General features: G+C 35.3%; 1 protein-coding gene across 9 annotated transcripts in view; it reads left to right on the top strand.

Annotated features, from left to right (window-relative positions):
- Positions 1-23447, top strand: part of MBNL1 (muscleblind like splicing regulator 1) — an 874569-nt gene that overhangs the window by 691778 nt on the left and 159344 nt on the right. For 7 of the 9 annotated variants that reach the window (XM_044070529.1, XM_044070522.1, XM_044070528.1 and 4 more), the window contains 3 exons: positions 19042-19299; positions 22108-22161; positions 22944-23109. In XM_044070529.1, coding sequence (XP_043926464.1) covers positions 19042-19299; positions 22108-22161; positions 22944-23109 — 478 coding nt within the window. The remainder of the gene's footprint in view (positions 1-19041; positions 19300-22107; positions 22162-22943; positions 23110-23447) is intronic. The other 2 variants (XM_044070526.1, XM_044070525.1) reach the window with 1 other exon arrangement.

The following is a 23447-nucleotide window of genomic DNA, read 5'->3' as shown; positions in this document are numbered from 1 at the left end:
AATTAAACTAAAATACCATGCTATTGAAGTTAAGATTTTTTTAACAAATTTTGTAAGGTATCCCATATAATATAATAATATGTTTTTCTAGTAGTTCTTGATTTTATTGTCATCAATTCCATATGGCACACTACAGTCATACCATTTTTAAATTCATTAAACGAAGGAGGTGTATCTGAAATCCAATTTCTGGTTATTATTTTTCTAGCCACTGCTAGACTAGACCATAACAAGGGAAGCTTAACCTTTTTAACACTTTGAGGTACAGGAGTGTTGAATAATATAAGAGATTTAGAAATAATGAAATTATCTGTAAAAAGAGCCTGCAAAAAATCATTGATTGACTTCCAATATTCTTTCAATTTTATACAGTCATAAAACATATGAGCCCAGTCAGCATTAATTTCTACATTACATCTTTTACATAGATTGTCTTTATTATTTATTTTATTCATCATCAAAGGTGTATAAAAGGATCTATGTAAAAATTTCCAAGTAAAAAGTCTCCAGACAATGGAAGAAGTAGTTTTATAGGCAGATTCCAATATATATTGTTTATCTTGTTGATTTGGTGATTCACCATTAATGGAAGTGAAATAATTCCAGTAGGTATATACACTGTAATAAATTTCTTCTCTGATAACTTTATGTATGTATGAAAGCTTACCTTTATCAGAAACTTTATGTTGTAAATTTAATATTAAGTAATCAATCAGTGTTGGAATAGATTCTTTAACTGTTATAGACATTAAATCAATTTTATTAATGAGATGTTGTCTAAAGGTCTGAACTTCTAACCAACAAGTTTCTCTCAGATCAAATTCTTGTTTTAAGAAGTCTAAATTTTTAACTTTATTATCAGATAGCAACTGATACCAGTACTTTAGATCATTGTCTTTGGCTAAATGAGTTCTTTCAGAAGTGGATGACAAAAGCATACCTCGTGTATACATTATAGGGAATATAATAAAATTCCATTCCTTATATTTAGGATGCATGAATATAAAATTACGATAACTAATAATAATGTTTAATGAATAACTAACTATATATTTTGGTGTAATAGGTAAAATACAAAATTCTTTTAGTAACCATAGCATGGAGTTATTTACAATCATATTTTTATGTGTTAAGGAGATTTTCATGAAGTGAATATTAATTAGTTCCCAGTAATCTTTCCATTTTGCAACATATGACTGATCTATTAACAAAGTAATGACTTTTATAATAGAAGAGATAGTATATAAGTTAAAGTCTGGAAAAGAAATACCCCCTTGAGACCAGCTATTAGTATGTTTCTTTAATGCAATCTTAGGTCTATTAGGTGCCCATAGGAAATTTAACATTAGTGTATTCAATTTCTTGATAATTATTTTTGTAGGTGGGAGTATTATTGATTGTATTAAGTATAATATCTTGGGGAATATTATCATTTTAATAATTGTAAGTCTCTCTTCCATAGTAAAAAACATATTATTCCAGGTATTGAAAAGATTTTGTATATTAAGAAGACAGGTATTATAATTATTATGTATAATAGATTTAATATATTTAGTTAATATTATACCTATATAAATTATCTGACCTGAATTGGGTATATATTTACTAAAATCACTAATGAGAACATTTTTTCGTGTATATATAGGTAGTATTTTAGTTTTTTCTTCATTGAATATTAAACCAGAAATACTTTTAAAATTCATCATTTTATCAAATAGAGACTGCATAGAAGAATTAGATCCTGCTGATGTAATTAGAACATCATCTGCAAAAAGTTGAATTTTAGATGTTGTATTTTCATCTATTTCAAATCCCTCTATATCAGTACTGTTTCTGATCAGATTAGCCCAAGGCTCCATTATTAAAGTGAATAATAGTGGAGAGTGGACACCCTTGTTTTGTACCTTTTAAAATGGGTATTTTTGTGAGACATATGTTCCTATCTTAATGTAAGCCAATGCTCCTTTGTATAGATGCTCAATTAGATTTACAAATGCATCTGAGAAGTTTGTGCACTTCAGTAAGGTAAACAAGTAGTCCCAACTTACTGAATCAAATGCTGAACTTATATCGAGACTAATAAGTGTTAAATCTTTCTTTCTCCTATTTGCAAAATCAATTAATGTTAGAGTCCTCCTTATATTATCAAAAGTGTTTCTATTTACAATGAAGCCTGTCTGATCTATATCTATAATGCCTGGGATGATTGTCTTCAATCTATCAGCAAAAATACTCATAAACATTTTATAATCAACATTAAGTAATGAAAATGGGTCGATATGAAGTACATCTAGTTGGGTCTTTATTGGGTTTTAAAATTGGCGAAATAAATGTGTATTGCCAAGATGGGGGGTTATTAGCTCATTTTGGGCCAAAATAAAAACCTTATGTATTAATGAGTATGTACTTTTAGAAAGAATTTTATATATCTCTGGTATAATACCATCATTACCTGGTGCTTTGTTTGATTTAAGCTTGTTTATTTGTGTAACAACCTCTGTATATGAAATAATTTTATCCAATAGTTTAATCTGTTGTTTATTAAGTTTTTTATTCATGTTTGTAGTTATAAATTCCTTTATTTTATCTTTAGGTTCCATGTTAATGTTATTATGATTAATTTTGTGAAAGTGATTTCTAAATTCATCTAATATTTCTGGTAGACTAGAAACATTCTTCTTTTCCTTAGAGAGAAAATTTCTTTGATATGATTTTGCTTATTCAACCTTTTTGTTTTATTTTTAAGTCTATGTAAGTATTTGGGGTTTATTGAGTAAGACAAAAACTTGTATTTCTCTAAAGTTATTTTAACTTTATGGGTTAAAATTTCTTTGTATTTCTCATTTAGTTTGTTTATTTCTTCAATGACTTTCTTGTCCATAATATTTTCTTTATTATTATGCTTATAAGAGTCTAATTTACTTTGAATATCTAACAATTCCTTATCCCAAGATTTCCTTTTATTATTATACCATCTGATACTTTGTCCATATAGATATGATTTTAAAGCATCCCAAACATAAACAATGGAGACTTCAATTATTTATGTCTAAAAATGTTGCACTTCTGAAAGTATATAATCTTTATAGTCTTTTAGTTGAGTTAAGTATGCTGGTATCCTTTTGATCTGAACATTGTAAGTACTTTTTATCATGAACTCAAAGACAATTGAATTATGATCAGATGTAGGACATGAAATGATTTTAGAGTTAATTAATTCTGTTACCATCTGGTTAGAAATAAAGACTCTATCTATTTTTGAATAAGTTTTATATCTGTTAGAAAAAAAGGTGTATGGTAATGATTTTGAGTCTATCTGGTTATTAATATCATTTAAATGATAAGAATTAACAAAATCCTTTAAATGTTTTGCATTAGATGTAATTTTCCTTTTTCCTATAGTAGTAGTATCATTTCATGTAGGATACAATTAAAGTCACCTGCCAAAATAATATCTCCTATAGAGAATGATATGATCTTATTAAGATGGTATTTCACTGTATTAATACCAATTCCTGGTATCCAATATACATTGATTAATGTATAAGTCTTTCCATTAATTTGTATTGTAACCATACAAAACATTCCTTTATCATCTTCATAAGACTTAATAGTTTTAGGAATGGGCATACTTTTATTCCATAAAATAGCCACTCCTCTTTTTTTCTGAGTGTGCTCTGAACTAACCAATACTGTATATTTGTGGCTAATTTATCAATATCTTTTTTCAGGAGATGTGTTTCTTGAAGGAATACTAAGTTGGCCTTATGTAAATTAATGTATCGTATTAAGCTTGCCCTTTTACATGGGTTATTCAGTCCATTAATGTTTAAAGAAATTCCTTTTAGAGAAGTCATTTGGCATTTTTAAAACATATAAAACTTATAATCAGAATAACAATTAACAAAATAAATAATGTTATACCTCCTCCTTTAGGTGTACCTTTTAATATAGCTGTATTTATTGAATCTGTTATGGGATTTTGTATAAGATTCAATTTTGTTTGTAGTGACAATGAGCTTACAAAATGTATTGTGGATGTCAGAAGTATATACAAACAACAGTGAACAGAAGAAAATAATATAAGGATTAAACCTTGCACCCAGCCTGGAGTTAAAAACTCCAACTTTGAGTAGCACATACTACTCAAGTTAACCTAAGCAGCAGTACCTCAGCTGCCACCTTATCAATTTAATACTAGTTATTATTAACTAAAATTAACAACTTTCAATTAGATTATCTAGTAAGACAAAGCTAAACATTTGATAAATCAGCATCGTATAAACAAATAGAAACTTTTAAAAACAATTCATACTGCTATGTACATCTATTTAATATAATACATTTATAATCAAATAGCATTCAAATAAACTTGATATTAGGTTCATAGGTTCATAGGTTCATAGGTTTATACTAGGCTATCTGCCCGAGGGCATTTACAAGCCTACCTTTAGTATGGGGAACTATACCCATTATTTTGCTGTGCCTCTGTCGAGCAGTGACACTGAGGTAATCCCTGGGGTATATCTGCGATCTCCCATCCATTGGTCAAGATTTCTCTTGAACAAGGCCAGCGAGGTGCTCTGCCTCACATGTACCGGGATTTTGTTCCACAGCATAGGAGTCTTTGGGTAATGAATCTATCCCTCCAGCACGTCCTATTGTCGAGGTTTAAGTCTCCGCCCTTGTGGCTCTGATGGATCTAGATTTTTGAGGTGAAGCATATTCATCAAATCTGGGTTTGACATGGCCTTGTATGTTAGGCAAAGGTCACCTCTGAGCAAAGCGACTGAATAGAGCTGGAGTTCTTTCAGTCGGGCAGCATAGGACAGATTTTGAGACCCTTTATCCTTTTGGTGAGGAACTTTTGTGGCCTCTCCAGCTGCTGCAGGTGTCGGGTCAGATACATCCCAAATGGGGCATTGTACTCCATCATTGGTCTGATGAGTGATGAGTAAAGGGAGACTATGACCTCCCTTGATCTAGATGAGAATCCCTTCATGATAAGGTGGGCAATGTAGAAAGTCTTCCTAACTACTTTAGCTACATGGGTGTCGAATGACAGACTACTATCAACCTGGGTCCCCAGGTCCCTGATAACTTCTTCTGTGCTCAGTGGATTGCCACCTATTTGGTAGCTAGGTAACCTTGTTTTTCCCAAAGGGTATGACTATGCATTTTTGGCATTTAACTTCAGGCCGTGGCTCTGGCACCAGTTATCCGTTTCTGTGAGACCCTTCTGAAGGATATCTGTGTCAGATGTGTTTTCTACTATGGCGCAGTTTGCAGTCATCTGCAAACTTTGTCAGCCATAACCCTCCTGTGTTTGCTTGTAAGTAGATGCCAAACAAGAGTGGGCCCAGGACTGAGCCCTGTGGGACACCACTTGTGACAGGTTTTGAGTCTGACATGGCGCCAGCAACTCTGACCCTGTGGGTTCTGTCACTCAGCCAGTTTGCAACCCATCTTGTGATGTATGGGTTAACATTTAAGCTGATGAGTTTTCAATGATACCCGAGTGGGGTATTGTATCGAAGGCCTTAGCCAGATCGAGGTAGGCTGTATGGACTGCCTTTCAATGGCTTTGGTGACTGTTTGAAGAAGTCAACCAAGTTTAAAAGGCATGATCTGCCTTTGACAAAGCCAAACTGGGTTGGATCCAAAGTCTGCAAATTCCTATGTCTTTATTTATGAGGTCCATTATGATCCTCTCCATGGCTTTGCAGATAAGGCTTGTCAGGCTAATGGGCGGTAATTTCCAGGGTCGGTGGAGGCACCGCCTTTGTGAAGTGGGACCACAGTTGCAGTATCCAGAGGTAAGACTTTGATTAAACAGCTGTCCTAGCTGTGGGTTTAATTCCTCATTGAGTTCGTGGAGCACACAGCCGGGGACACCATCAGGTCCCATGGATGCTGTGTTTTTGCTTTGGAGAGAGCAGTTCTCACTTGGCTGGAGATGTTTGGGGGCTGCAATCGTTTGGTATAGATATCTCTCCTTTTGGGAGAAGTTTGCACTGAACCTGTCAGCCAGTATGTTGGCAATGTCTGTAGGATCAGTAATCTTCACATCATTTTGAACTAGTTCTGAGCATATCTGGGAGTTTCCTCCTAGGTGTCTAACATAGCTAAAGAAGGCCTTATGATTGTCTTTTGAGTCTTTAGCTATTTTTCTCTCGAAATTTGCTTTGGATGATTTTATGAGAGCTCTTAGTTTTTACTTATAGTGATCAAGGGTGTCTTACCTTTTAAGGATTTTGCTGTATCTTGTAGTAGCTTCCTCCTTTTATTGTAGAGTTTGTTTATGGCTGGGGTCCACCAGACTGGACGCTTGCCTTTGGTACTAAGAGTCTTTGTTTTGTTTGGGATTGCCTTATCCATGCAGTCCTGCAGGTGCTGGTAGAAGGCGTCTGTAAGTGATTCAGCGGCTTGAGTACTGTTTTCCACCAGCTCGGGGCCTTAAAGGAGACCACACTAGTCTTTAGAAGTGTGAAGTCGGCTTTTGAGAAGTTCTTTACTGTGGTCTTTTTATTTCAGGTGGGGTGGGATGAGGACCTCCAGCGAGATTAGTTTGTGATCTGATCTCACCAGTGAGGTATACTTCGGTGTTGAACATTGTGCTCCCATGTTCGTGATGATGAGATCAAGTATGTTATCTCCTCTTGTGGGGATGGTGACTAGTTGTTCCATGGCATTTGAGTTTATGAATTCCAGGAACTTTTGGGCTAGGGTGTTTGGGCTTGAGTAGTGTTCCCAGTCTATATTAGGGTAATTGAAGTCACCTAGTATGATGGTGTTTGGTGATACATTTATCCTCTAGTGTTTTCAGGAAGGCCATGTGAGGTTCCTGAGTTTGTGAGGGTGGCCTGTAACATGCTACAATTTGCAGAGCAGTCTTGCCTATGGTTAATTGCACCTGGATGGTCTCCGATGCATCGTGCGTTGCCACCAGTCTTGAGGTGTGGGTGTCCTTAATGAATATGGATACCCTCCTTTCTTGGTATTGTCTGGATTTTGGGGCGGAGCATGATATGAGGTAAAACCTGATAGCTGGGGTGCTCTCAGGAGCCTTGAACCAGGTTTCTGTCACAGCACAGACATCGATGTTCTCCATACTGAGAAGGGCCTCGCATTTTGAGATTGAGACTTCTGGCATTGAGCAGCATTACCCTTAGTTTTTCCTTTTTGTGTTCTAGGGTGGTAGGTTTAGAATTTGAGCCTTGCCTAAAAGGCACTATGGGGTGGCAAGAGCCTTTGCCAATATCCGGAATCCCAGGGGTGACAGGTGCAAGCCGTCCCTTGCGAAGAGAGAGAAATAAAAGAAGTGAGAGAGGGAGAGAGAGAGAAAGAAAAAAAAAATATCTACATATTAATTTATTCAAAGTTTGTAAAAATAAGTTCTGATGTTCATTTAAAATCAATAACTTAGGATATTATGGTTCAGACATTACATATGTTAAGATGTACCTATTTTCTGTCATAGAAATGCAGTTAACAGCTTCCAAAAGACTTTAAATTACTTGCATCAAAGCTTTTTTTCTCATACTTATTATTGCCAGTAAAATAAAATATTATATTTATAGAAATGGGTATAAATCATACTGCATAGCTATGTAAATTCCCAGATATACTTGCATTATTGTGAAGAAAGCCATCTGTATTTTATATATCTGAACTGCTGATTTAAAATATGTCACATGACAACTTCTTCTAAGATAAAGTCATAATGATATTTATGCTTGTCAGTTAGATAAGTCAAATGAATTGTAGCAATGTATATGTTTAAATCATAAGTTTTTACCTACATTAATATGTTGCAGTCAAGTAAACTTTCAAAAACATATGTATATATGTTTCACTTTCTATGCCTTCTAAAATATCACATTTGCTTACTATGGGATACTGAATCATTTAAAATCACTATAACTTTCATATTTTATAAATTATAACATGAATAAGTAAGTAGTTATAAAAAAATAACTCACATTTAAATGTTATAGAGTTCATTTTCCAGCAGTTCTACTTCTTGGTAGAGTGTCCTTCTTGAATCTGCGATGTGTCAGTGTGAATTCAGGGGTCAAAGTTCAAATTGACTGTATTCAGCTTCTGAATTCTGAGTGTTGAAGCTTTTAAAACAACTCGAGGACACTATTCACGAGGTAACCCACATCCCAAATTGTCTCCCTTAACATTCTTTTTGATAAAAGCAAGTGACTGACATTCATTTAGCAATATAAATGAAGCTAAACAGAGCAAAACCTTTGCAAAGTATTTTACAAGTTATTACAGCCTCTATGAAAGTGAAACTAAGCCCACAGTTATTAATATATAATACAACTAATTATTTATGCCCCTATTCAGTTTTTATACAAATCTTATTATTTACTGTATCAGTATGATCAAAAGCATGTAAATGTACTTATATGAAAGAAAATAGAGAAAGAGAACAGAAAAAAAGAGAGTAAGAGAAAAGATAAAAAAATAAAAAAGGAAGCTATAAAAAGTATCTACAGTGGAATATTACTTGCTATTTATATTAATAAAGATAGATATGAAACATATTATTTACTACTATTTAGTTCTAATTATTAGCAATTAAAGCATGACAGATTATTTGTAAACAAGTATAAGCAATAGAATCATGGAAATATAATTAGCAATAGTATTTAAACAGCATATATACTTTTTTACAAGGAATACATAAGTTATTATTCCACTTATCATATTTTCATTACACTTCTCTCCCTGCCCTCCCCCACCCCTTACTGAATGCATAATCTAAAAAGAATGTCATTATTTAAAAGAAAAGAAAAGAAAGAAAAAAAAATGTATCAAATTACTAACCTTGGTTCTCTTTGTCACAAAGAGAAACATATTGATTGATAGCTTGTTATTAGTTCCTCAGAAATTTTGACTGTTTATGAAACAAAAACAGTTCTTTGTACACAGAAAATAACTTTGATTAAATCTTTTTCAGAATATTTGTGGCTTTCTGAAAATGCAGTAACTGTATTTAAAAAGATTAATAGTGAAGAAAAAAGAAAAAAGGAAAAACATAGAACAAGTCATTTGTTTTTTTTCTTCTCTGAAGTCTTCCATGAAGCTTCTGTTGCCAACCTCTTTAATGAAGGACTAGCCCATTCCATTTCCTCTATTTTATCCAGAATCTTATTTTTTTTGATAAACAGCAATGCAGAGTCTAAGTCTTCAAAAATTCTAGGGCCATCAGGAAGAAAGATTTTTAGCTTGGCAGGAAACAGAAGGTAGGTTTTAAACTGTGCTTTCTTAAGCTCCCTTATTAATGGCAGAAACACTTTTCTTTTAGTTATTACCAAGGAAGAATAGTCATTGTCAAAACGCACAGCTGCCTCATTAATTTTAACAGGTGCTTTAGCCCAAGCAGATTTAAGTACTATCTCTTTATCAAAAGATGATAGAAATCTAACTATAACTGATCTAGGATACTTTTTGTTAGCATTAGAATTAGATATAGATTTATGGGCTCTTTCGATACCAAAAGAAAATGCTTCTGGGAAGTCTAAAGTTTTAGGGAGCCATGTATTTAAAAAAGAAGTAATATTGTTACCTTCAATATTTTCTGGCAGTCCAAAAATCCTAATGTTATTGCGCCTAGATCTATTTTCCAGGTCATCAAGCTTAGTTTGTAGATGTGTATTTTGTTTCAGCAAAAACTCAATGTTGATTTCTTCTTCTTGGATTCTATTCTCCATGTCATTTACAGTCTCTTCTATGCCTGTAATCCGAGTCTTCTGTTGTTGCAAGTCTATATGTAACAAGTCTATTTGTTTTGTAGTTTTTTCTATGAAGGAATCAATTTTAGTATCAAGTTTATCCATCTTAGCAGTAAGTTGCTGGATTGTAGATATCAGAGACTGAAGTTCTTTCTTGATGCTGGAATCTTGAGAATTTGTCTTACTGGAACTCATTTCAAACAGAGGAGCTGACAGAAAAATTTCCAAGGTGATTTCTGACAGGAATATTATTAAAATTTTCTTTCTTTTTTAGATATTATTCAAGAAATAGATATTAGAAAATTACTTCATAAATTAATTTTAAAAGTAATTATTTCCTGTCAGTGCTGTGAAATTGGTGGAGCTGAAGAAATCTGCTGCTATCCTGTGTTCATCCTTGGCCATGCCCCCCAACCCTCCACTTTTTGACACTGCCATTCACAGGGTATTAACAAACCTCTAAATAACACAAAAGAACTAAGTCTATTTTTTTTCCAGAAGTGTAACCTCAACACTTAGCACATCATCGACTGGCATTCATAGACAGTAAGTTAATTGTACTCCCCAAAATAACATGGAAAGCTGTGATTTCCAAAGAAGAGGTGATTCTGGGATATAAGTAGAGTAACCACATTAGAATAATGAAAGAGTGATACGCCATGTACACAAATGACTGCGCATTAATAGGGAAATAAGGATCCTAACACAAATGACTGACAACAAATGTGCAAACAATGCCAATAAACATGACAGAGTAATTCAGAAACGTGTAATGCAGGTGCACTGCAATGTGTTGTTCACAAATTCTGAAAACCAAGACTTGCTAGTGTACAGGATACAAGAACATTTGTGATAGCAGCAACTATAAAAGAAAAACACATTGTTGGCCTATCTCAGAACCAATGCATACAGTGTTGTACTCCATAGCCCTCTACACTAATATAGACACTACCTTTAGTGCCAAACATGCTACCAATTGGAAGACCAGCAAATTGTGGACTACTTTTGTGGGATACAGATATCATGCAGGTTCTGTCACCCATTTGTGTAACCAAGCTTGGACAGCCCAGCCCAGTAGACACTAAGGTACATGCAGCTTTAACCATCCTAAATATAGGAATCTTTCAGTGGATAACAGAGGACACATTCGACATTTCAAAAGTGCCAGCCTTGTGTAGTCTGTACCAGTTCTTGGACATTGTGCTGCAGCAGGTGATAGAGTATATAGAGTTCACAGGTACGACAGAGGACATCAGATGTTTTAGACAACTGGTTATTTCTGTGATGGCATGAGATCCACTGGTTGCACACTCATTGCCAGTGAGGCCCCCTCACGGTCCACAAGGTAGCAGAAGCATCAACAGGAAAGACTTCCATTTCCTCAGCTACGAGCTGGTCTCTATGCCCCAGGCATCATCTATAATGTTACTGTTTACAACCTAGCTTATTCCCTGTGATTTATATATGTAATACACTTCTAACTTATACTAATGTTTCATGTGGTGATGACTTTCTGCAGGGTGGTATATGTGGTAGGTGCAAACATAGCAGGGTACAGACCACAGTGTGTTCAGTTACCATTCAATCAGATTGAAGGCCACAGTTAAAGCTGTCACCACTATGTGGATGCCAAATATGCATTGAAACCATGGATAATAAGCACCATCCACAATGCCAGACCATAGCAGAGATGGCATATAATATTGTGCATGCAGAGACATAAAATGTCATGGAATGTGTTTTTGAGTAAGGAATGCATCTGCAACTCTGATGCATGCAGTAAGGTACTGTGGTATTCACCTGCAGCCAAATGTTTGTAGTGTGCTGTGTTTTGCATAAGAAGATAAGACGGTTATGTAGAAGCAGCTACTATAGCAGGTAACTGTTTCTCTGCAGTGCTTACCATACTAGCCGGGACTGCAAGTCTGAGAAAGATAAGGAAGTAGTAGGACCCCATGCACATCGCAATCAGAAACACAGTACAGTGTGGCACTGGCAAGGGAGGCAGCATCTATTGCACATTTGTGGACTATGATACAGATACCACAGAATAAAAGGATATCAAACATGAGCAGTGATATAGAGTACAGAGACTGATCATTAAGTGCACAAAACATTGTTACACCCGCAAAAGTTAGGAAGTAAGCAGAGCACAGTCATTACACTGTGCATAAGGGGTTTTGGAGTGTCACAGTGGCACATGATAGTAATGCTATCATGTGGTCTAAGGTCATACAATATGGATATAGTAGCAGGTTGTGGGAAGTCAAGGATCACATCCTCCAGTAGTAGGTTAGAACTTGGGTCATGTTTACTTTAGTGTCTTGCATTGATAGAACTTAATCCAGTATACGGCAAGGAGAGTGTAGAACTACCAGAACATGCATGTGCACTTTGATCAGTCATTTCATGTCAAGGGCTAACAGATGTACAGTATCCATGAACCGATGATGTCCATAGATAGGTGTGACACACCATTTGCTCATAAGTGATATTGGTGCTGTAGAACCCTGGCTAGACCCAGCTGTGATTCTTTACTAAGAATGGATTATATCACGTTGGTATGCATAACCTGTAACCAGCCTCAATGCATCTAGCATCTTTCACAGCCATAGATATCAAGGCCTTTGAAGATAGACTGGAGGTTGCTTACATCTGTCACATGGACACATCAGCAGATGTAGGGTTTGCAACTAGTGCCTTCAGCAGCACCATCTTCTCCTTGTCCTTATAGTCCATGACACTTTGTAAGCACTAGATGTCATCATGCAGGCTATTCAGGTATTGCATGCCATCCCACAGGCCACACATCACTTACCATCTCCTCAATGGTATGGCAGACACGGCAGCTTTCTTTGGTCAGATTGCAGAAATATACATCTGATAATTAATTTCATGTATTTCACACAAGTCAGGGACAGATCTGGAGTCATGGTGGTGCTTCATACCACACCACTGTGTCATTCCCCTGTGGGATGTATGCGAAAGTCAAATACAGGGTGGTTCTCAAATGCCATATAGGCCATTAAGTTCTGTGTTGTATGGGTGGGGCTCACAGTTACAGGACATCTGCCAAACACTGGTAAAGCTTGAGTTTCAGGTTATCCCTGCACAGGCTCCATGTGTGTGTGTGTGTGTGTGTGTGTGTGTGTGTGTGTGTGTGTGTGTGTGTGTGTGTGAGCACTCCAATGTTACTGCTAATGTTAGTACCACTCCGTCATCAGAGTGTGATATGTTCTCCTTCCCTTCATTGTTGGTCACAGGTGTAGTGCTTGATATCAGCCATATACTGTCCCATCATGCTCGATCTTGCACCAGTAAAATCAGTGACATCATTGAAGTAAATGTGTACTCTCCCTTCATCATGGCAAGTATACTGGTAATTGGCACAATCTGTGAAAACCACATGGGCCCATACATATCTTTTTGTGCAGGGAGATCTAATTTCACATTAGATGCCCATGGGTGACATATATGCAGAATCCTCACACTATGTAATTCCTGCCTCACATGTAGTGCACTGTACAACACAGCTAGTACTCACCTAGAGCAGCCCTACATTCAGTCTTGCAGTCATCACCAGTCCATCTACCGTGCATACCTCTCAAACTCATAGCACAGGAAATTTCGACAAAGGACCAAAAATAAGGACAGATTTTGAATATTGCTCTTACAAATGAAGAAAGTTACTATAATAACAGGTTTTGTGTTAGCATGCATTTCCTGAAAGATATGAAGTCTGAAGCTTAAATCTATCTAATTATTTAATGACTTCAATCTTCAGTGATTTTCCAGAAAACCACATATTTTATGAATAACAGTTCAAAAATATGAGGCAAAAAAAAAACTGGGCAGTCTTTGAAAATCCTGGACATCTGAGAGGTCTGCTACCACATGTGGGCATTGTCTGGTTATGAAGGTCTTTTTCCTATCCCCAAACAGATCTACTGGGCACAACTTCACTTCAGTAAGTTGAATCTGTATCCGTACTGATGGTCCCCCTGCTGTGGTGGACATGTCCTAAGCAATGTTCAATGTCTTTGTGGCAGGCAATATCCTGTCACTTCACCTTTGATGAACTCATCTAAACTCTTGTACTGACCACTGACAGCACTGATCTTCTGTAGCACTTGTGGATACAAAAGTCTAGTCTGTATTCCCTTTGAAAGGATGCACATGCCATGTGCATGAAGGGCTCGGAGTAATATCCCAGTCTCTTTACTGATGTCCCTTTTCAGTCTCTCTTGAATCCATAAGAGGACATGTACACTAGTGTGTTACACATTTAGGTCAGTTGTGTACATGGTTCTGTATGGAAGACCTTTATGACTCAGTGCTGACCCGCAACTCTATATGGTGATGACTTACCTGTCCCCTGTGTACTGTAACTCTTCCCTCCTTTCCTATAATAACTGCAGCAATGAATATTTTATCATGACACCTTTTCTTGCAGTATTTCTCAGCAAACCTTGCCCCACAATATGCATTGCCATGTGTCATCCTGTGTACAGGAGCCATTGGCTCCTGTCTGTGCCTTGCCTTCAAAGTACCACTCTCCCTCCATTCCACAGCTGGATATGATTGTATTGTTTAACCTGATATGTTCACACATCCAAATGCATCTCTTCACTTGTAGACTTGTTGCTGATATCCACTATGACTACAAGCTAAGAACATTGCTATGTAATGTTTGCTCTTTCAGTATGCCTTTTTCAAAGCTCAGGGGTCTAATGCAGTAAACTACTGATTCTGCTTTTGCTTGCATTAGCACAGACTCTTACAATATGGTTTTCCCACTTTGTACTGCATTAATTTGGACTTCCTAGTGTAGCAGCTGAATAAGTGAGATCATTTGTTGCAGCTGTTTCTGAATTGCTTCCTTATCTCACTGCACTATCACCATTAAACAGCACCAACCACCACAGCTCTGTATGTCACAGGGCTGTGGACACAAATGTATAAAGAAACTCAAGAGCAGTTCTGGAAGTCTCCATCATCAACACCTTTTTCCTTGTTCCAGCTTTCAAAATGTTGTCCCAGTAAACTCTGCTTCCATGCATGATTCCTCAAGCCTTCCTGGTGTCTTTGGACCTAAAGAATTCATATCTCCAGATTCCTATTTATCTAGTTTACAGGACATTTCTGAGATTTTCTACTGGCTTATCACACTTTCAGTTATTTGCTTTTCCTTTTGGAGTGTCTACAGCCTACACACCTACTTCCATTTACCAACTCTGAGATCACCATACTTCAGAGAAAAGCGAATATTCTTAGAAATGACATCTCAGAATTAGTATATGTAAGTCCTTTCTTTCATCCATTAAGTCTCCATATTTCAGGACTTGTTCAAGCAGGTCCTTACATTTCAAATGGTTACCCCTCTTCTGGAGTCTTTTACAAGGGTATTGACTCTAGACCAATGTTAGAAGCAACTCCTTTGTTTTCTGTGCATACTTTCACCAAACATTACGCAGTGGATGCCTTTTCTAAATACAGAGCCACCTTTGCCAGGTCAGTCTTCTCTGGATCATTAGACAGTTCTTCTCTTCCTTTCCATACACCCTTCATACACTTAAGCATTAGGAATCACAGATTAGTTCAGAATATTGCAACAGTGATCTAAGGAAAGAAAGAGTGCAGATGTGTAAGAACTTAACAGAACACTAGATGTCCTACTCATCACTGTAGCAGTACTCTTTCCCTTCCTACCTGCCCCATATTCTGATTCATTTTCCTTTCCTCCTCATGGACAGATGGAGATCACTGTCTTTCTGCCTGTCGCATTTTAGCGCAACAGTTTAATTTGCCTTTATGGCAGCTTCAGGCTTACTGGCTTGGAGACAGTCTAAGGGTTTATGCTCATATGTCCACTTATGTTTCCCTACACCTGTGGGCTTAGGGCATACATCGGACGCATGGCTCTATGTTAGGTTTTGGCATTGGTGCCCTGGCTAGACATCCAGGTTACTTGGTGAGACAACCCAAAAGTTTGAAATACTGCAGCAGTGTCCAGTAGTACAGCTACTATTATAGTAAGTTGTTACACAAATGTACTATTGTTTTGGTTGTTATAGTAAAGAGGGGTTCCAACCTACCATCCTGCAAATATCACTTCTGAAGAGATTTGGTGAGCTGTGGTCTTCTTGCAGAGTGCAACTTGCTTCTCCCAGTAGTTTATTTAGCCTTATTTAATGTTCATTTAAAACATTAAGAGATATTGAAGGCTATGCAGTTTTTTTTCATTTTACTTTCCTAAGAAGGAAAGATTCTCTTACTTGCAGGTCATTAATAGGAGGAACAAATGTTGGCCTTAAAACTTCTAAAAGGCACTACTGGTTTTGTTATGCATAAAATTGCCATTAAAATAGTTTGGGCACTGCCACATCAGTAAAGACAGGATAAAACCGTCCAGTTTTGCTACTGGTGATCGATCTGTTTGTATATGTGCATGTATTTAGCTTTTGTGCTAAAAACTCTTATTGACTTTGTTCTCCAGGAATGTACCCAGGCAACCACTCTATAAAGAGCAGCATGTGATCGATTATGCCCCTGCCTGGATAGCGGTAGTCAATTAGGAAAGACTCCTGTAAGGTAAACTACTAATTCAGGAATAGTTGTCTATATTTTATGGATGCTGAAAGACATACTATTCAACCCTTGAATATTAAGCATGATACCACTGGCTTTTAAAATCATTAAGAGGGCCCAAAAGAAGACCACATTTAGTTTATTTCGTCATACAGTAGATGCTAAATAGTTATTTGCTGGGAGTCATTGAACAAGCTTAGCTTGTTTATTAAATAAGATATATACCCATAAACAGGTCTGATTTTATGAAGAAATATATTAAATCTAGGAGGAGGAAAGCTAAGTCTGAGAACTTATGTCATAACAATGGTCTTTAATAATTGCAGCTGAAAGATGACATGTTAACCCATGATAAAAAGTTTACATGTTTTCATTTTAAACTGCTTGTTGATGCTGCATGTACCGAGTGAAATGCAGAATGTGACACACAATAAGTTAGGATTTGTTTATAAGTTGTGAAATGATTTGTGCAGCACTGGAATTTTATAGTAGGTACAATCTACTTTGCACGGAAACTGTCTGAAGACTTGACATTTTACTATGTCATGAGTCCAGAGTATGGCCTCACATACCTCTCAACCTGTTAGACCAAGAAATCTGGACAATGCCATCATTAAAAGTGGGACAAATGCCCAAAAAGAGGGACAATTTTTAAAAATATTGCTCTTACAAACTTAGAAACATGATAGCATTAACAGGTCGTGCATTAGCATGAATTTTCTGAAGGGTATGAAGTCTGAAACTCAAATGTTTGTGATTATTTTTTAACTTCAATCTTTAATTATTTGCCACTAATTTGCCAGAAAACCACAATTTTACAAAAAATGGACAAAAATATGAGGCAAAAATCTGGACAGTCTGCGAAAATCTGTACAGTTGAGAGGTATGGACCTCTATTAAGTTATCATGCTAGGGTTAATCCAGGACAGGGCTAACTGATAGTGGAATCCAATAAATAAAGATCTAGTCCTTTGAATACACAAAGCTATAAGAGAAAAAAAAAATGCAGTAGATCTTCTGCTATATTTTAGTTGTCTGCAGTTGTTGGGAAATATCAGGTTTTAGATATTAGTTACGTGTTGTTTTTGGATAATAGCAACAATGATTATCAAAAGTAAACTCTTCTGAAACATCACTTACAAAAAAGTAATCATATAAATCCAATAAACTGCAGAAGTATATACAAAATCATTTTAAGCATTATACAAGTGGCAGACCCATTTGACAGCATGACAGAAGAAAACATGCTGTGTGGTAAAGTACCAAAAATATATGAGGCATTTTAGGATTCATAATTATAAATTTCAGTGACCAAGTACAGTCATAGATAAATCAGATCATGAGGTGGGGATTTTTTCACCATGCTACTTACATAATGTTTTTCAAAAACAGTTAACCAGAAATGCATAGCCTTAAACATAGTTTTTAATATATGTGATTAATTGTCTGACCTGCATCTCATCAAATCAAGACTTAACATGGTGCAGACATTCATGAAGGGTAATGCAAATATTTAAAGTTGCTGTTTGTGTGTGTGTGTTTGAAGACATTAAACGATCTGACTTCAAAAATACTGCAGAGAATGACATTCATTGTGCAATGTATAAATGAAAAAAGTTCTGATAACATCATTAATGTTACTATGATCTCCAACTATGAGTGAAATTTTCCAATCTGTAATGCCATGGTAATAACATTTGGCACAAAGGCCCATGCGCCACCTTGTGGTGTATCTTAAAGTATGAAACTTTGTACTATAGTGAAATACAGTCGTCCTATAACTATCTTGTGACTTTTATATTGCAAGATACCTGGCCTGATGTGAAAATGAATGTTTGTTTCTGGAAGTGCCAACAAAATAAGTAAGTGATTTAAGGAGAAATTTCAGTCAGTCATTTGGAAAATGGCATGAGCTGTTTTCCTAAAATGCTTGCAGTCAGTCTATAGAGCAAGAACTGAACCACTTTAAAAAAAGAAACTTGTTTTAGGTGTTGTCTATGTGTTTTTCATGTCTGAATCTTTTAAAACATTTAAAAAATTTCCCTGAATGCCTTACAGAATAAGCAACTTCAACCTTCGTAATGAAATTAATACACTAACTTCCAGATTTAGTAGGCAATCATTTCTTTCCATTTTTGATATCCTGCCCTTTTAGAATCATTTTTCTGTGTTTGTTGATTCAAGATAGATGGAGTTTCAGTAAAAGGGAAAACTCTAGTTAAATATCTCATGCAACTGTATACTTTAATGTTTTGAGTACTATGCATATTTGTGGAATTTAATTTTCTGAAGAGTTCAGTTTATTTGTTTTTGTTTGTATAGTAATAGTTTATTTATTAACATATTAAAATCTAGTGCATCTAGTCTTTTCAGTAGCACACTTTTTGTTGTACCATGACCAAAACTCAGTTATTATATAGGTATAAACAACACTGCCCTAGGTAGTGTGTGCTGACTTGCTGTATGTTTATATGGATACCAAAACTTTAATATTATGAAGAAAAAAATGTTTATAAGTACTGAAATGCTATTAAAGGATAATTAGGTAAGAAATTGTGTTCCATATTATTCTATCTTTTACTTATATAATCCAGTTATAAAAATGATATGTATTTATGATTTTTTAAAAATGAATAATATGGAGCATTATTTATCTGATGATATCCCAGGAAAGACTAATAGCTTCCTTTAACTAACATTATAGGTATGTCGGGAGTATCAACGTGGGAACTGTAACAGGGGAGAAAATGATTGTCGCTTTGCTCATCCTGCCGACAGTACAATGATTGATAACAATGACAACACAGTTACTGTGTGCATGGATTATATAAAAGGCCGATGCTCACGGGACAAGTGCAAATACTTTCACCCACCTGCACATCTGCAAGCAAAGATAAAGGCAGCACAATACCAAGTGAACCAGGCTGCAGCTGCACAGGCCGCAGCTACAGCAGCCGTCATGGTGAGTCAACGTAACTACATCCACGTATTTGTTATACCAACTGTAAACTGATCCTGTGTATTAGGTTTAGATTTCCAGTGAAGAATAAACTCCTGGTTGCAAATACATGCAGCAGAATCAATGGCACTATATACACACACATACATATGTGTGTGTGTGTGTATATATATATATATATATATATATATATATATATATATATATATATATATATATATATATATATATATATATATGTGTGTGTGTGTGTGTATATATATAGTTTTACTTGTATATAGTTGTAATTGTTTATAGACTAAAGAGTTTAGTGCTCTTTTTATATTTGCATGACCATATGATTTTTAAGAAGAAATCAGAATCGCATATAAAGTATTTAATGTAAAATAGGCTATAATTTAATAGTCAAAGATATAATTTTGGCATTATGGAATTGCTGCTACACACAGCTTGACACTACAGACCAAAGGGGAAAAAGATTTGTGTGTGTGTGTGTGTGTGTATATGTATATATATGTGTGTGTGTGTATGTGTGTGAACACATACTTATATAATTTTATCTTGTAAGATTCTGGCAAAATATGTTTTGCTTATAATTTAAAATTAAGCAAACAGGAACACATGTTTACAGTAGTCATGTTGCATTTTCATTGGATTAATAAACAGATAGTGAATATAATTAAGCTTTTGAAATTTGAACTGAGTCTAGCATGCCAAGGGTGAAGCACACGTGAGTGTATAGAGTGAATAGTGAATTGTGTGAATGGGTGTTACATATACAACATAAATAGTGATTTGTTCCAAATGTCAAATGGCCTGATATGTAGAATAAGTAAAATATATCATTACTGTAGTATTTGTGCAATGTGCAGTTATTCTCAATTTCAGAAATTACTTCTTTTGCACATAATTACAAGAAGGTTAGTGTCCTCTTATGCCCAAGCACATATTTCCGGTTGTAAGTAGGTATGATACCTTAGCCAGGAAATATTGTCTAAAGGCTGGAGAAGGCAAAACCCAAAGCTGAAGATATCATGAATAATATATTAATTCCGTAGTGTGTATTCTGTCTCTGTAAGGAGGAAAAAAAACACATGCACCATTACTGTCCAATAGAATATATATGGGCATGTTTTTGAGGAAACGACAGAGAGGATGTCAGCAGATACTTAACAAATAATAAATAAATTAAGACTACAAAATGTTATTAGGCATTTGTAAACTGTGAGAGAAGTTCCCTGTAAAGAAAATATTAGCGGAATGTGATCAGCTGTATCTAGCAGTACCATTCTGAACTCGTATGGGAAGTATAATTACATATTTCTGGATTCTCTTCTTCCTTGGAAGATGTATCATTATCTGACTTCATGGATGAAGTTTAATCATGGTAAGCAGATGGTAATATCTTTTATTATAATTGTCTGTCTGAATATGTGGAAACAGTTTAATATCGGTGGAAAATAAATGTGGAGAAAAAATTGTTACAACATTAGTCCATTATTTCATTGCAGTTATTTTACTATAGTTTCTGTTTTACAGCAGATCTCTTTAAATATGCGTTATTTTTGAACTGATAGTGTTGAACTTGATTTGATTATCAAGTCATTATCTTGCAGTCTTCACTGCATAAAATTATAAAACAAGTCAACTAATTTCTTTAATATTTTTGGTCTACAAAATAAACACAGAGAATTATTGCATTTTTTAAAATGCTAACTGTTTTACAATTTAATGTACTTGTTGTGAATAATGTATATTCAAGTCCAAAGATGTGTTTAACAAACTCTGACCCAGTGGTCTAACTTGACTTCTTCATAAAGTATATGAAGTATGTTGCAGGATTTATTTTTACTGAAATTGCCCTGGTACAATCACTTAGACTGCCTTATTTATAAACTTAACATTTTGAGTTGTGTTTGTCTTGCTGCATTTCATCATTTTGTAACTACAGCAACATGTTGCAGTCAACCTGGTATTACAAGCCAGCAGTGTCAAATTCTCTGTTGTTTCTAAGAGATGCCATGAAACTCTATATTCTGCTAAACTGCAGCATATTGAACAATAATGCTGTTTAAATGAGTAAAACAAGTATTATTCCAGTGGATTTTAACATTTTTATTAATGTGTGCTGAACTGACCAGGTATTTACTATTCTATCATACCAAAAAACGGAGAGTCTACAGCATAAAAAGAAACAATCTATGCATTTTTATATTATGTTTTTAATAATGCTTTTAGCAAAAATGTACACATTTTTTATAGTAAAGACATCAGTTATATTCGTGAAAGGGTTTAGTGTTTCAATATACAACAAGATCAATGTTACATTTAACTTCATACTTTACCTCATATTTAATTTTCAGAATTCCAGTGCTGTCATGCTGAATTTTGTTATTGGTATACTACCTTTTACAATAACAATTAAATCCATAACTGATGCTTTATTAAAAACAACATATTGCTGTAAATGTGTGAAAACAACTATTAGAGGATTTTGCTTTTAGTCAGCTAAATAAAAATACAGAAACATCCTCTACTAATCATTTGTTTTAATTGTAAATAACTACAGAGTTTTTTTCTTTAAGTACTCACAATAACAACCCCATAATACCTGTAGCTTTATTGTGCATGCTTAGTCTTGTTATTTGTTGTATATATGGCATTCCGATGATTTGTTTTTTATTTGTTTTTTTTCTCACCTGCCCAAAAATGCACTGCTGCCCCCATGATGCACCTCTGCTTGCTGTTTATGTTAATGCGCTTGAACCCCATTGGCCATTGCCATCATGTGCTCGCTGCCTGCTAATTAAGACTCAGTCGGCTGTCAAATCACTGAAGCGACCCCTCGAGGCAACCTTTGACCTGGTACTATGACCTTTCACCTTTAACTTGGCATTTAGCATTATTTGTAGACTCAAGTTTTGACATAAGTTTACTGCAATAATAATATAATTTCAGTCTATTTTATTAAGATGTATGCAACACTGTGATAAACTGAATGTGGTGAAAGATATAATTCATATGTGAAAAAATTAATTTATACTACAGAGAAAGTAAAATACCCAAGAAAACTGCAATTATTCTTTGCCTAAATTCCACAAGCAGTTTACCACATTAAAATGCTATTTACCATTCTGAGGATGCAAAAGTATTCATAGCATTTAGTTATTTGTGTGCTTGGCATGGCTTTCAATAAGTCAGTAGAATTTGAAATGTCTGTATTTCTGTTTCAGTACCTGCATGCACTTATACATTATGCATGTTTCAATAATCTAAATGGGGAGTGGGTTTAATAAGATCTTACATAAATGTATAGCAGTCACTGTTTAATTACAACCTAGTGTTGTGTTTATGCTGAACTTCATGGAGCTAGCAGTGCAGTCTTACTTTCAGTAGTAATGATATTTTTATTTGAAATTGGGTGCCTTATGTAAGATACGTATGTAAATATGTTTAAATGCAGCAGTCAAGACACTTCCAAATGCTGCCTGATTAGTGCTCAGTCATGTAAAAACTACAGGGTCTTCTTCCTCATTGTTGTTTTACTTTTATTTCTAAGCTTGCTGCGTGTTTGTTGTCTGAGATTTTTGTTACGTTACATTTTCACTCTACAGTTGTTTCCCCTTTTGCACATTCATTGTTTTTAGGGTATCCCACAAGCCGTATTCCCTCCTTTACCAAAGAGACCTGCACTTGAGAAGACCAACGGTGCTGCTGCCGCTGCCACAGCTGTCTTCAATGCTGGCGTGTTTCAGTACCAACAAGCACTAGCCAACCTGCAGTTACAGCAGCAAGCTGCATTTTTACCACCAGGTATCCCCTTCCCTTTGCATTCCTAAACAGGATTTTTTCAATAGAAGAATGTTTGGTATCAGCTCTCTTGCAACTACTAGCTGTGTCATTTCATCCATTAGTGGTGGTTGGTTCCTACATTTTAGCATGTAATAATCTACCATCAAACTTTAAAGGGAAAAAGGAGAACAATATATAATCTTTACAGTATTTCTAGCAACAATTATTTTATTGTTGGGTGGCACAGTCACCCAGTGGTCATAAATGATATGTCTCACTCTCACTACATGGTTTGTTAGTTTAGTTCTTGTAAGGGCTGCATTCTGCATGCAGATACCATGTTATCCATGTATCCATAT

This window comes from Protopterus annectens, chromosome 4.part1, assembly GCF_019279795.1.
Source record: "Protopterus annectens isolate FY-2018-M chromosome 4.part1, PAN1.0, whole genome shotgun sequence".
Classification (NCBI taxonomy): Eukaryota; Metazoa; Chordata; order Ceratodontiformes; family Protopteridae; genus Protopterus; species Protopterus annectens.
This window is presented reverse-complemented; position numbering and strand designations above follow the sequence as displayed.